At 43.9% G+C, this 16365-nt stretch overlaps 1 protein-coding gene across 1 annotated transcript in view; it reads right to left on the bottom strand.

Moving 5' to 3' along the window:
- Positions 1-12141: 12141 nt before the first annotated feature.
- The window catches only part of LOC146207933 (queuine/queuosine transporter SLC35F2-like), a 268664-nt gene continuing 264440 nt past the window's right edge, over positions 12142-16365 (bottom strand). The window contains exon 8 of the mRNA XM_084591653.1: positions 12142-16137. Coding sequence (XP_084447779.1) covers positions 15832-16137 — 306 coding nt within the window. The 3' untranslated portion in view covers positions 12142-15831. The remainder of the gene's footprint in view (positions 16138-16365) is intronic.

Genomic DNA, 16365 nt, shown 5'->3' with positions numbered 1-16365 from the left:
ATCGCACAGCACACGACGCCTCTTCGTTTCGCCTCCATCGAAACGCAGCCGCCGCGGTCGGGTTCGAACCCGGGAACTCCGGCACAGTAGACGGGCGTCTTACCACTGCACCACCCCGGCGGGGCCAATATCATGATGCTGAAAACTGTCTGATGTCCGTACACATTTAAAAATTATCCGCAACAAGCGGCGAAAATGGTGTTGCGTAATATATTTGTATTCAGATTTCTAGGATGAATACAATTAAGATATCATGGTGGGTGTACCGTAATAGCACGTCGCCAAAGAATAAAAACTTTGTACATTGCGAAATTTTGCACCTTAATTATTGTTGAGTCCATTATTCACTTTAAAGGATTATGCTGGCGTGGAGCGGTCATTCATTGAGCACTATTCAAGTAACGTTGGAAAAAATGTTTCCCTTATTACGATACGACTATTAGAAAACTTTCTTCTATAAGCTAAGTGGAGGTTGAAAGAAACGCAGCGCGGACTTTAAATATACAGTCCTGAATGTGAGACCGTATTTTTATCAGTAATATATTTCCGAAATTGTAAATGGATTCCTGGAGCGATATTTACTACATTCTTTCTTTCGACAGCGAAAGAAAGAAGTGATTTGTTTGTTGCGACTGGAAGGAAGAAGGAAGAGCAAGTGCAACGGCCGGCTACTGGCATATCTGTTAGCCATAAGGGCAAATTCATGAGAATGGAAATATGTGAGATTAATTTAATCTGGCCATGTCCGCCGCTACTTCAGAGTTCATTCACAAGTGGATTAGAAAGGTCCGAAATCAATTTTAGTTGGTTTACAGGAAGAGAAAGTCGGAATATTTCTCGCACAGCTCGGCGCAAAGCTGAAACGCACCAAAGTAAGCGAAAATAAATGTGAAATGATTATAAATACAGGAAATGAAAGACAATGCATCTGTTACACTTGGTGGGTGCCTCAATCACGCCTTAGAAAAGGGTGGCTGCTCCTGGCCCCACGGGGCTGGGACTGATAGGTCACTGCAGCTTGCGGCGGGGGCTAGCCTGCCACCATATATTTATCTGTTGCAGGCCGTCATTGCACCCGCTACCGTTTTGGTGATGGACGAGGGCCGTTGCGATGCGTGTCTTTCTCTCCCTCTCCTTTTTCTTTCTTCTCTATTTTGTCTTCTGTCTGCACGAGGGAGCGGAGGTGGCCCCGCCGTGGTGGTGCAGTGGTAAGACGCCCGACTACTGTGCCGGAGTACCCGGGTTCGAACCCGAACTCGGCGGCTGCGTTTCGATGGAGGCGAAACGAAGAGGCGTCCGTCTGTTGCGCGATGTCAGCGCACGTTAAAGATCCCCAGGTGGTCGAAATTACCCCGTAGCCCTCCACTACGGCTCCTCTTCCTCTCATTCCACTTTCCCTCCCACCTTCCTCCCTTCCCATACGGCGCGGTTGAGGTGTCCACAGAAAACAAGTGAGACATTTACCGCGTCTTTCCCTTCCTATAAATCAATCAATCAATCAGGGAGTGGAGGTGGCTGAGCTACAGAGTCAGTAGCAGGCCCGTGCATTTTCTTTTCCTTCTTCCTTCAGTCGCAACAACAACAACAACAACAACAACAACAACGACAACAGCACTGACAACAACCGTGCCGTAAGGAAAAAGGGGAATCTTGGAATGAAAGGAAAAGAGGTGCCGTAGGGGAAGGCAGAATATTTTAAACCACCTGATGATTTTCTGGGGATTATGGCAATTAGAGAGCATTCAGTCGACATTCGGTTCAGCAGCGTTGAACCTCTCTAGCTTTCTACTTTTTCGGAAATCATTAACAACGAAGTTTCAGCGCTTCGCTTGGCCATCTACTACTTATTCGAAACGCTCCACGCAGTGGTGAACACGCGCGATGTTTCTCTAGCGCAGTTAGCGACAACGCGGATACATACCGATACATAGGATTTTACTTGCTCAGAAATCGAGCAGGTCTCTTGCTCATTATTCGTTCTCTTGATTCTTACGCCCCATTAGTCGACAGATTTACCCACGTGGTAAAACGCGTGCTAATTCCCCATACTTCATTCATTACAATATCTTCAATTCCTCTCATCCTCTAGAGTAGCCTGAGATCACCGCAAAAATGCAGATAATTTTGGCTAGAGTTATGATAACGCGAGAAAGCAAGGTTTCAAAAAATTTGATTTGGGGATTTGATTTATTGCAGTTTGTTGCAAAATACAGTTTTTGCCGTGGGACCGAGGCAAAAGGTGACGTACAAGTCACATGACTGGGCCTTCGGTACCACTATAGACATGTGTAACACAACGTAGCAGGCACCGAGCAGCACAAAATAGTCAGTCATATGTCAGAATATAATGCAAACACAAACCAGGAGCAAAACATATCAAATACAATCTTTAACATACATCAAGGTAAAAGTGTCAACAGTAATTGGTGCTACACAACGAAAATAGGAAACAAATAGTCATGTATGTATCAAAAAGTACATCTTAATTTTTTATTTGAATGTTAACAAGGAGGATGATTGTTCAAGTAGATCAAATATGTCAGGATAACAGTTCAAGAGGTTAGGGATTTGCCAGTGAATTAACTGTATTCCATACCCGGTCCTTATGCGAGGTTTTATAAAGTTCACATTTCTAAAGACGTAATGTAGATCTGCCCCGCCGGGTTGGCGCAGTGGTTACGGCGCTCAACTGCTGTTCCCAAGGTCGCGGGATCGAATCCCGGCCTTGGCGGCCGCTTTTCGATGGAGGCGAAAAGCAAGGCGCCCGTGTGCTGTGCGTTTTCAGTGCACGTTAAAGGACCCCACCTGGTTGAAATTTTCGGTGTCTTCCACTACGGCGTCTCTCATAGCTTGATTTGCTTTGGGACGCTAAACCCCACAAACCAACAAACCAACCTAATGTCGATCTGTGCTGATAACCCTACTTAAAAATGCATTACTGCCTGTTTTGTATTGTCGGTATATAAATTCGGATAGTTGTTGTTTATTAAGGGCTGGAATACTTAATATATTACTTAGTTTAAAGTATGCAGACGCAGAACCATATCTAGACAGATTGTAAATAAACCGAAGGCCTTTTTTTTTTTTTGCAAAATATAAGTCTTTTTCATGTTGGTCTTTCTACCCACTCCTCATACCAACAGGCTGTACTGAACACGAGAGTGGACAGTGGAAAAAATATAGTTGCTTCCTCAAGTGCATTGGCAGAAGCGGGCGAAATTTATTCAGTATACCTATGTATCGGGCTGTTTTGCTGGATACAAAGTCTACATGATAGGACCAGCGGAGGTTTTCATGATATAGAACACCTAAATACTTCTGCACTGAAACACGTTCTAAGGAGATAGATTGGAACGAAAGTGTGATATTTTTATTTATTGGTTTATTGATTTGTATTCATTGGTTTATTGCTGCTGTTATGAGCTTGGTGTGCTGTAGTTTCAGCTATGCAAGTGGCTCCATCCGGGATCCTACGCGTCAAATGGCAAATGTTTTATTGGGGGCTCTACCATTAGCTCTGGTGCATCGGCACGCTTGATCATGAAGGTCAGTGATTTAACTCTACTGGTAGCGCCGACAGGGAACCGCCGCGCCTAACTGCGAATGTTTAACTCTACTTAACCCTGGTTATAATGAGCGTAATACCCTCCTCATTGGCTCAGTGGTTAAAACGCTCGGCTTTTCGCATGTGCACTGCAAAATGACTGTTCCTATGCTCCCTTGGTAGCCAATGATGAGTATGATTGCGCCATTACAGAATGATGGTCGCTAGTCGCATTCGTTGCTTGGTAGTTGTAAAGAGAAATTTATTAAACAAAATGTTTACGAGAATTTTAGTCTCCATACTAAACTACAAAACTGAAGTATATATTGCTAGGACATTTATTGGTCTGACAAGGACTCTCCCTCACACACACACACACACACACACACACACACACACACACACACACACACACACACACACACACACACACACACACACACACACACACACACACACACACACACACACACACACACACACACACACACACACACACACACACACACACACACACACACACACACACACACACACACACACACACACACACACACACACACACACACACACACACACACACACACACACACACACACACACACACACACACACACACACACACACACACACACACACACACACACACACACACACACACACACACACACACACACACACACACACACACACACACACACACACACACACACACACACACACACACACACACACACACACACACACACACACACACACACACACACACACACACACACACACACACACACACACACACACACACACACACACACACACACACACACACACACACACACACACACACACACACACACACACACACACACACACACACACACACACACACACACACACACACACACACACACACACACACACACACACACACACACACACACACACACACACACACACACACACACACACACACACACACACACACACACACACACACACACACACACACACACACGCACGCACGCACGCACGCACGCACGCACGCACGCACGCACGCACGCACGCACGCACGCACGCACGCACGCACGCACGCACGCACGCACGCACGCACGCACGCACGCACGCACACGCACACGCGCACGCGCACGCGCACGCGCACGCGCACGCGCACGCGCACGCGCACGCGCACGCACACGCACACGCACACGCACAGTATACATATCATACAGACTCTTTGCAAATGCTAACACCTGTGTTGGAATCGGACATCATGCCGTTCGAAAGCACTTGCCTATACTTCCTTGTGGGGAAGAATAGGCGCGGTCCCTCTGCCGTTCACAACAAGAATAAACCCTGTACACAAAGAAAACGTTTAATAACACTCTTGCAAATGATACATCAATGAATGTACAGTCTTTGTCAAAAGTATACAGCCCAAGGGTTTTTCTTTTCAGGCCCGTAGCAGAGCTCGTAACGCCAATCTACCGTTCGAAATCTCATAGATGACAAATCCTGTCCTCATTCTCCTCTAGCTTGCATTCACATTGAAGTATTGCTGCCAGGAGCCGCGTTACAGGGCTCAGAAGAGAAATCCTTGAGCTGTATACTTTTGACAAAGACTTCATTCCGAAGAAGCCTTCAATCCGAGATTCGTGGCAAAGCAATGTAAGCCCAATGCACTCAGAACCCAAATATGGTCATGCCGTATCTTAGGAGCTCTGGCCCGAACCCCTCGTATAAAACAAATTCATCATCTTGTCCCTCTCGCAGGGGCAGCACAGAAAAATAAATTTAAACAAAGGGTCTCACTGCGGTAAACAGCGTACAGAATTTGAGCCTGCCACCTCTTAGAAGAATATAACGCGTTTGCCAGCGCCGGAGAAATGCGGGCCCCCACCTAAACGCTGATTTCATAGAATTATACTATACAGCCGTCTGAGTCTTACAAAAACGGCGATTAGAGCACTGCAAAACATGAGACGACGCATTAAATATGCTAGTAAATCCTGGGTGAAAGTGCTCAGTGCACTGTCCGAAAGAGATTCGGTCCGCATGCGATGTGTTCCACTGCGGCGGATTCGCCGACTTCTTAATTAACTTATACGTCAGTGAAGCTGACAATATGTCAATATTTGATATCGACTGGGCGAATGCGTTAGCTGAGACGCGACTATTTTTGTTTCAATCAGACGTTGCGATGAGGTGCACCAGTGGCCCATGCTAAATAACTGTGTCGTTGTTGTTGTTGTGGCTGTACGAAGAAGGAAAAGAAAATGCACGGGCCTGCTACTGGCTCTGTAGCTGAGCCACCTTCGCTGCCTCGTGCAGACAGAAGACAAAATAAGAAAGAAGAGGGAGAGAAAGACGCGCGCCGCAACAACAGCCGTCGTCCACCACCTAAGCTGTGGCGGGTGAAATTACGGCCTACAAAAAATAAAAATTTGGTGGCTGACTAGCCCCCGCCGCAATCGGCGTTGACCTACCATCCCAGTCCCGTAGGGCCAGGAACTGCTAACTACCAACTAACCGTGGCACGCAACATTCTAGAGAGGCTGTTACACGCGCGCTGTTCCGGCGGCGGCGCAGCTCGAGAGCAGCGTTGGGGAGAAAAAAAAACTGTTCTTCAAAGCCCGTTTAACTGCTTTTTCGTGTTCTCTCTGTGCCATGGTCATCGTGGCGCACCCTCCATGCTTAACACGAGGCTACAATTCGTTGCCTTAAGTAATAGTTAGTCATTTTAATGTTTAGCATCAGAACATTCTGTACAAAATATAGCCTGCCAGTGACCAGCGCCCTAACGAACATAAAAACTAGTTTCAGCATTTGATCAGACATAACCGATTTCTGCAGTTGACATTTACTAAAGTTCTGTCAAAGCGAATACCTAATTTTCTGTGTCGCCTGCACCTGCAGGACGGCTTATCGTTCATATTGAATTACTTATCAAATGCGAGCTAGGAAACGCTTATCATGATGAACGTTTCGGACTTTAGAGAGTGCCAAGAGAAACCATTGTCGGACAGCTTTCCGCTCAGGAAAATACGGCATTTTCATAAGACCTTCTTTATAAGATAGTAAGTGCCCTATTGTTGCTGCCAACTTTCGCTAAAAATGTTCGTGACCTCACTGTGGAATTCGCCATTGTTCTGCACGAAAACCCAAACAAAAATATGGAAACAAATGTACAGACAAGCACTGCTGCCGACTGCTGTTACTGCGAAGTCTTCTTCATCGTCTTTTCTGTGCACTTGCTCCAGACAGCGGAGCTCTCCAGAAAACTTCACGCTCCGTTCCGTTTTGTTGTAAAATAAACAACGACAAAGGGGAAAGGTAAAACAAAGACATCTGAATCCCGTAAAATTAATAAAATAATAATAATAATAATAATAATAATAATAATAATAATAATAATAATAATAATAATAATAATAATTGGTTTGCACGAAAATAAAGGCGCACTATCTGTCACACGTGCTGTGGATACCTGGGCCCGTATTCCGAAATTGCGTCGTTATCGAAGTGTCGCTATCTCGCATGACCTCGAGTCATTTGACTGGTCTAAACGCCGGAACTGGGTGTTGTCACTACGGAACCGGATGAGGTGACAACATTATGTTCCGATGTTTCCACCAATCAGATGACTCGAGGTTTGGGAGATAGCAAACCTTTCGATAACGAAGCTAACTCGGAATACGGGCCTTCCGCGCCGTAAGGGAAGGGAGGAAGGTGGGAGTGAAAGCGGAGCGAGGTAAACAATACAATTCAAGGTACTGTCTTGAAAACGTTGGTGACCTCGACTTGTTGGTCCCAAAGAAGTATTGTATTTGGAACAATATATTCATAGTTGCCCTTGCGCCATAAAACATCATATAACTAACTTATTGGTCCCAAGGAGGTTATAATAGAATCGCCTCCTCGTTCTGATGTTTGAAATGTGCGCGACAACTGAGTCTCCTTAATTGCTAACCACAGGCGGCGTTAGCCTTGAGTTGTATCTGGCACTAATTACTCCAGTGGAGCGACAGAAAGAAGATTTATTGAAGTGATGTGGTGGTGGTGGTAAAACTTTAATCTCCAAAAAATATAGGATAGGCGCCAACCTATCAGGCTATACGATGACTTGGAGCCCTTGGACTGGAGCGGCGTGGCGTGTTTTACCAGTCGAATTGCACCTAGTTGAGTCTCAGGGTGTGAGCTCAACAGTAGAGTCTCCCAAAAGTCTTCCGTTCTGTCTGTTCGTTTATATTTTTTATTCCTGGACACATCCATATCATATGTACCAGATCCGCCTTATTCTGACATAGTTTGCACCTTTCTGAGAATTGCTCCGGGTACCACTGATTTAGGGCAGCTGGGTTCGGGAAAGTCCTTGCTTGTAAGCGCCTCCAAATGCTTTCTTGGATGTTATTTATTGTCCTATCTATCGGTGGGTATTCTAACCTGTTTAGCCGATAGTGCTCTGTAATCTCTTTGTAGCTGACTAGCCTGTCCCTGCTAATAGTGTACTGAGGATCAGAGCCTACCCAGAAGGTGTGACTACGGGCAAGCTTATGAGCTCCCTCATTGCCCTGAAGCTGGTAGTGGGCTGGTACCCATATTAGTCGGATTATTTTGGCATCCTGACATGTTTTCAGTATCATTTTTTGCCTGTAGAGAGACCCTTCCCTTAAGAAAATTGCCAATTGCTGTTTTCAAATCCCTTGCAATCGTAGTAGCTATTGTCCCTGCTATTGCAAGGGCAATCGCCATCTCTTCAGCCGTGTGAGCTGAGCTCGTCCTAACCGAGCAGTTTATTGTTAGATTTTGTTCATCTGACACTATCGCAACCATAACATGCCTGGCCTCATAATCGGCGGCGTCGACATAGATCACGTCCTGTCTTCCTTGATAGATCTTCTGCAGAGCTCCCGTCCTTTTCTTCCTTCTTTCCTGGTGATGCTCTGGATGCATGTTTCATGGCAGCGGGGGGATTTTAGTCGGACATCTGTTTTCTGGTTCTCTTGGCTTTCGTATCGAATACCGGGTACTAGCAGTATGCTTCTTCCTGTCCGGGTTTTTGCCAGTCTTTCATACTGGGAGAATTGGTTGCCTCTGTCACCTCTTCGAGCGTATTGTGCACCCCCAGCTTAATTAGACGGTTCGTAGACCTACTGATGGGTGTGTGTTCGTGGCGCTGTCTTCTGACCGCTCCAAGCACACAAGCACCCACAAGTGTCAAACTGACACGGTCAAAATTTGAAGTGCACTTTTTCACATTGCTATCCCCAAAACACATTATTAAAGGCGCATTACTCAGAGGAATAAAATACTCTCAAACGGAGTTGACGACTAGGATGACCAAAACCAATGCACTTACCGGAGATCCTGACCGTGAATTTTCTGTTCGAAAATTTTGCTCAGATACGTACGAGTTGAGGTGTTCTACTTCTGGTCCTTGGTATTCTAAATGAATGCTAGCCTGATCGCAAGTTTTAGAGCGTTACTCAGTGTGCGACTTCGAATTTAGCCTCGGTCTGTCGCACTGACCTTTTGTGACACCTCAAGCACTTTTCTTTCAAATACGGAGTGCTTCAGATGTCAGCCGAAAAATGAGACAGATAATTCGGCTTGCCGTTCCTATAAACCCGAAGCGACTCAGGTTCTGAGGGAGGTTGTAGTGGAGGACTCCAGAAATTATTTCGACCCTCTGGTATTCTTTACGTGCATTGACATCGATCAAAACGCCGGCGCCTAGCTTTTCGCCTCCATCGAAAAGCGGCTCCCTCGGCCGGGCTTCATCCCGCATCCATGGGCAGAGCAGTCGAGCGGCCATATAACTGCATGCGCCCACTGAGAAATAAGACAGATACCGTGCCTCCCTCTAAGACACGTTACCTACCGCTAAATATTTCGTTAAATTGGGAACTCCGCTAAATCAAAAGACGAATTTTTCGGTCACTTAATACGACATAGTCAATTATTAGAGGGTGTCGCGGCATCATATTTTATCATATTTGCGAAGCATACAGTCGCTTAAAATAAAACCTTGTACTGAAAGGGTGTAACAGCCAACTTCAACGTAGATCCAGAGAAGCTATATACTGTTACGTCTTTGTAATACCAACTTGTCCCCTATGCCATGATGGTACAATAAAATTTCGGTTCGCGCAATCATCGACACCAATAGCGCGTATGAAAAGTAGTAAGGAAGGTTTTGCCTCTTCAAAAAGGGTCCCAAGGCTATAAATTTGTTTCCCAGCAAAGACGTCGCTGATCTTTGCTTGCTTGCAGTTAGTAAGCAACATCTGCCCGCAATTTTTGTGCGTTCGTCCCTCATGTCCGGCAAACTGTCGCAGCAGATTAAGGACAACCATAATTTGTCTCTGTGTTGGCATGCCGTACCGCTGCTGACACTAGGTCGACGGACCGGCTTTCTACCGCTGGCGAAATCTCGTGAATTGGTTTGGTTTGGTTTGTGGGGTTTAACGTCCAAAGCGACGCAGGCTATGGGAGACGCCGTAGTGGAGGACTCCGGAAATTTCGACCACCTGGGGTTCTTTAACGTGCACTGACATCGCATAGCTTATGCTTCAGGCATGAGGTGGGTTCGCCATGTTACGACGTTCGACATAGCAGACTATGTGCAGTGATTTCAATGTATCACATCCCCAATGGCTCAGAAATGTAGAATGTTTTTGCAAATCCATCCACTGGCTTTGCGCGAAATCCGCAAGAGTTGCTTTGTGGTTAGTTATATCCCACTGTAGAAAAATATTACTTCACAAAAGCTAGGTACCAGATAGTTAGACTTCTGTGACAGCTTCTCTAAGTCCTTCCTTTTTACCGATACAAACCGCGCCATTTTACCGAGAATTGAATGTTTTATATCTTGCCGCAGTAATTATGAATTTCAGGTGTAGCAACGTCATCCTATGATGTATCCTGTCTACATTAATCTATTCCTTGTAAGATAGCATTATTGCAATATTTATATAACACTTCGACCATGTGAAATGTCATTACTTATACGTGTATTTTTTTTTACTTATCTAGCCATTGCGGATTATTGTAGCATATGTCGACTACAAGCGATGACCTAGGAAAGATTGTAACTAAAATACAAGAAAATAGCGGAAAAGGCTTTCTATGCAATTCGGAATGCTATATCCTTCATGAATAGCTTCGATTGCAGTTAAAGGGGATGCTTGTGCGCTGTAGGGTTGTAGGTGCGAAAGCAGGCGGGGGAATGTTGTCGTTATAAGATGTAGACGTCCTGCCGAAAGAAAAACGGCTTTCGGCGAGACGAAAATATATTATAAGATATCGACTGCATTTTGTGCGAATATCATACACATCGTTGGCAAATAGCTTTTCTTGAAGGTACTATTCGCTTCATTGCCAATGCAGTTCAAAAGCAAAATAATTTGGATGAGAAGGATTTTCATGCTTTCTAAGAAGTGTAAATTAAGTTCATAAGTTTGCGAGAAAAAGCTGCGAAAAAAAAAGTGTTCCCAGATTTGCCTGGCAAAGCATAACGAGACGAGGTTCGTTAGCACATTTTGCTTTCGTTTAATTTTTCTTATTTTGGATCAGCTTTGAAAAAGGGTGGTTAGCACGCCCGTTCTTTCCAGCTGCTGCGGCTTACGCGATACCAGCTCCCTCCTATCGGTTGCAACTAACGACGCTCCTCTATCTTATTGGCTGCAGCTGACATGGCCTGCTTTTCTCCCATTGAATGAAGCTCCTTACCCACTCCGCTCCGATAAAGGTTCGACCTACATGCTAGAAGAATACCATCAGCACTAAGAAGCCGCCGGAATGGAACTTCTGCTACAATGTAGATACGAGCGTGGCACATGAGACTCGCGAAGTTGCTGTTTCGATGCTTTATCATCAGGACACATAATGGCTTTCTAGCTAATGACCGAGCTAATGGTAGTGAGCTAAAACGAAATTCTTGTACTAACCTTAATATACAGCTGGGACACTAACGTTTGTTTAAACCTTCAACACTTGATCATATCGAATATCCCGTCGTTACCACAGAACACAGGCACAAGCAAGCTCACCTGCAAGTGAAGCGTCTCCGGCATTGACTCGTCACAGTAGTGATCAAAAATATTGGGACACTTAAGCTCCGTTTTCAAGGCCATGACGTCATATCGTAGGCTACCAGCCCACATATAAAGACCCACTTTAATCAAGCCGTATTAACGTACCCCCGTGGCCTAGCAGTAACGGGAATGCAAAGGTCCTGGCATGCTGATTCTGATATCACCCTCCCATATGAAAGGAGATGGCCGAGTTGGCAGCTCCTGCCAATCGTAACTTCAGGCAACCATACATCCAGTGAGTGCGCGGCCATGTCAGCTGGCAGCTACGGCATGCTTGCCAGGCCATGGCCGTGGGGTTTCGCTCACAACGCTTACGACATCGGATTTTCTTGTTAACGGGGTCATTAATGGAATCACGTTAATACATTGACAGAATGAAATTCTGAGCAAGACATCACCCACGATTGTAGCTGCACAACACAAAGCATTTAGGGTGAGCTGACACTGCTTTGTGATGTGGAACATAAAAAAAGACGAATGCTTCATTTCTGACGAAAATCGCCATTTATTGTAAAAAGAAAACAATTGTTTGATGAACCTAAGACTAAATATATCATATATACAAGCAACTTTTCACGTCATCGTTGGCAGTTCCCTTGAAAACAACTGCATACAAACCCAGCAGTACCCGCGGAATGTTTCTTTGCCTCTTCTGAGCTTTATTGCACAAGATGCAGACTGGAATCGCAACTATACAATATATCATGAATGGCAGGACACAGTATAGGAAATGGATGTAAGAGGCACAGGAGAAATGAATGCACAATCACACAGCAGAAAACAGAAGTTGACAAAAGCATAGCCTTCTAGGTCTATTATGGATAAAGCAGAGGAGACCACAAATATACTCTGGAATTTGTGTCTGACATGTGTGTGCTGGTGTTAGAGCTCTTAACATAAACAACATTCTTTATGCATTTATTCCATCCTGTGTTATGTTTTTTTCTTTGTCCAAATGATTTTCTAAAACAATTTGCCAAGTTAGTTCAGCATAACTACTCCTGAAATGAAAATTGTTCAAAAATACACAGCAAGATCTTGGTGCTAGAGATCCTGTGAAATTGTACCTCGAGGAGTTCAAAAATAGTGAATGCACTCTTCCCAGTACAGTGTTACACCACATATACAGCAGATTTTTGCAACAATAATGCTTGAAATAAAGACTTTGCCTGAAAAATGGTTCAAATATTTCAAACATTGGTTCGAACATGAAGCCATAAATTCATGATATATGCAAACATGAAGCCATAAATCCATGATATAGCAAAAGTCAGATGCCATGTTTTGCAAGACTGCTGAAAATATGCTTTGAGAATGGGAAGCCAGCACTACACTCAGTCAGCACTTTTAAAAAGCAAGACACTTAGGCTCAACTTGGAAGAAGATGGCCCTCAGAAATTTAATTTCAGAAGGTATATATGTTCCCAAAGTAAAGCACGAATTTAGCTGTACCCAGTTTACATCCACTGCATTGGTGCCATTAAACTAAGGGCCAAATTCTAGAAGGTTCCTTTTCTCAGTTTGAATTCCTTAAGAGCAGCGTGCCCTCCTTCGGTGAATTTTCAAATACACCATTGTAAGCACTCTTTATTTCTAATGTATATATAAATGGACTGAAGGAGCATCTGCTGCTCTTGAGGCATCCTTACTGACGCAAGGAGCCTTCTAAAATTTGGCCTAAGTTAAATTTCTCACAATAATAAAACGAAATTCTGTGATAACCCATTGCGAAATTACCGCGAGATGCCTCTTAGAAAGTGCCATGTATATTTGTGTCAATCACATTTAACCTTGTGCACTGCAACTATTTTCTGTCATTTGTAGGAATTTATTGTTGGTGCAATGGAACGAAATGAAAATTTTGGATTTTCTTTTAAAAAGAAGCATTTCATTTTTAATCATAACCTACATGGCAGTGCACAGGCCTCTTACTGGCATCTGCACTGATGTTTGCATGCTGGCACAGAAAAAGTAAGGGTATGATTTTCTTAACTCTACCTAGCATCACAGATTGTATGGAACATCACATTTCCTTATTTCCCAAATGCATGCTCGAAGAGTGCACACTAATGCAGTGCACGGTTGATGCCATAAATAATTGTTCCTCAGTCCACATGACAGCACATGCAGAATGGCGCATCGGTGGTAGAAGTGCATTGCTGTTGGTCGGAAGTATATTACAAAACTCTGCGATTATAAAGAAATATGTTTCAACATCTACTTGAACAAGATTTTATTCACCTAATCAAAAGTTGCTGCCAAGAAGGCAAACTCAGGAAACTTGGAAGCTTTCAGCTACAATCAGATGACGAAGAAATCACATTTTAGCAACAATAAAAGCATACTGCATCCATCCTGAAGGTTGCATAAAAAATATTTAAACATTGATTCCTTACAATTTATGCAATATATGGTTTTGTTTCATATTGCGTCTTTATAGTATTGTATAACATATAGCTATATAGACTAAAAAATAAATAGGCTTAACTGCTGGATGCTGTTTTAGCTTTCGAACCACAGGTAGGAGTCACATGTAGTACCTCATCAACTTTAAATGTGTCCATAGCATGTATCTACAGCAGTGTAATACTTAATCGCAATTATGTTTCTTTAGCATTAATTTTGAATTGCAGTTCCATTAGGTCAAATAAAAATCCAAATATGAAATAATAAAGTAAGAACATGGTTGTAATTTTAAACACCTCATTTGAGCAGATACATTATTTACTGCATTTAACAATAACATGTACTTTTAACAGTGCTGTCATTGTCCCAATAACAATGCTTTATTTAGCCAATCATTATTTTGAGCACTAAGCTGCCTAGGTATAACTAACCAACAAGAGAGCACTGTATATAGCATGTGATAAAAAACTGTCCCGTTGTTCAGTACTTTTACCTGAGCCCTGACAAAGAATGATGCCTCTTTAATTACATAATGATGATAGATACTTTCCATGCTGGGATACAATTCACTGAGATGAGGAAATGCAATGCCTGAGTTTATATCTCATAACTTTGTTTTTAAATGAGTTTCTAGATAGCTTTGTAGTGAAATTCAATAGTAAAAAAGAGAACCCCACCTAAAAATTACAATAACACACCTTCATTGGTTCCTTTTGTTTTGTTTGAGCAAAGTGTTATTGGAAGTGACAGTTTGCAAGATGAATTGAAAATAACAATGACTGTGGAATCGAGTGTACAAAAATGTCAATGGTAAGAAATTTTGACATTATTGATAGCAAATAAAGGGCCTTCTTCATTCTTTCAAAATTGCTGTGAAGAAATTGCAAAATCAAGACAAGAAATTATGTTTGAATTCATGGACTCAAACACCTGTTGTATATTTATGCAGTGGTAAGAGAGTGCTTACTAGCACAGAAGACAGCTTGCAATTTTCTCAACTCTGCATCCCTAAACTCTTATCCCCTAATCATGTGGACCCCTTCCCCTTATCTCAGCCACTGCATCAAAGTATGCAACAAGTAATGTCTTCACAAGTAAAAATCGGGTCACGAACAACTAACCACAGGTACATAATGTTAGTTGTTTTAAACAAAAACAACTTGTCAAACTACACCAACAATGCATTTCACAGAAATGAAAGCACTGCATTAATAGTAAAACCTATTTATATGCAAAAAAATATTAAATATGAAAGTAATAAACACGCAATGAAAGCCTGGTCAGGAAATCAGAAAAAAATGTCGAGATAGCTCTTTCGGTACATGAGTGGCACAGATTATGCAGTTCACCATTTTGCAAATCTCAACAACCTTTAATACTACTTTCACTGTAGAAGCCGGGGCAACAAAACTGAAATTGTGCTGAAAGTGAGCCCGGTCATTTCGAACGCAACCAACAGAATCACTGATAAATGTGGCCACTAGCTTTGGAGGTGAATGCATTCACACAGAAAGCACATAGATGTATGACATGTTTGGAATGGCCATTCACATAACTTCAGTCTTCAAGCGCTATCGGTTTAATTGCCAGGTGTAGAGGAACCTGCACCAGCGCAAAAGGCTGCAGCATTTCCTGTCTCTCGGAGCTAAAAATACGGCTTTCGTTTGATGCAAATCACGGCAGCGTGGTCTGTAGACGGACAGGCGACGAGTGGCTGTGTGTCGTTCATTGAGCAACGTTGGTCGTCGGCATTGGCGAAGCGGGCGGAGGCGCGGGACAGCCGCATGATCAGGAAACGGCACCGTTGGTCTTTGGGCTCGGCTCGTGCTGGTGCTGGTGCGCGCCGAAAGCGTGCACGCTCACCGCGTGCGACACGGACAGAAGTTGCGCCGAGCCGTGCTCTGTACAGGCGGACCCGTACTGTGTTGCTGTGCATCCTCCTGCATCGCCGGCGCCCCCTCCCGAAGGAGTGTAGGCCAGCGCTTCCTCCGAGTCCTGCTCCCGCTGTCCGAGGCCGAGAGGCGTGGATTTAGCCGAGTACAGCGCCACGCCACCGATGACCAGGCAGAAGGACACCATATATAGCCAGTGGAACTGCGCAAAAGGCAGGAGAGAGTTCCATTAGAAACTGTATACAGGGACGCACGTCTAATGGGAAGGAGTCAGTCTTATGAGTGCAGCATAACGATTAAACGCGGTAGTGGATAATGTATAATGATGTGCCGGTACCGCTTACTCCTTCACCACGAAGGAGGACATTCGTCAGGAGAGGTTTTTGGCAGTATCAATACTGCGTCATGGTCATTTTTCGTTTAGAGACAA

This window comes from Amblyomma maculatum, chromosome 1 (genome assembly GCF_055883805.1).
Source record: "Amblyomma maculatum isolate TAMU_Amacu chromosome 1, ASM5588380v1, whole genome shotgun sequence".
Classification (NCBI taxonomy): Eukaryota; Metazoa; Arthropoda; class Arachnida; order Ixodida; family Ixodidae; genus Amblyomma; species Amblyomma maculatum.
Note: the sequence above shows the minus strand (reverse complement) of the source record. Positions and strands in the feature narration are given on the sequence as shown.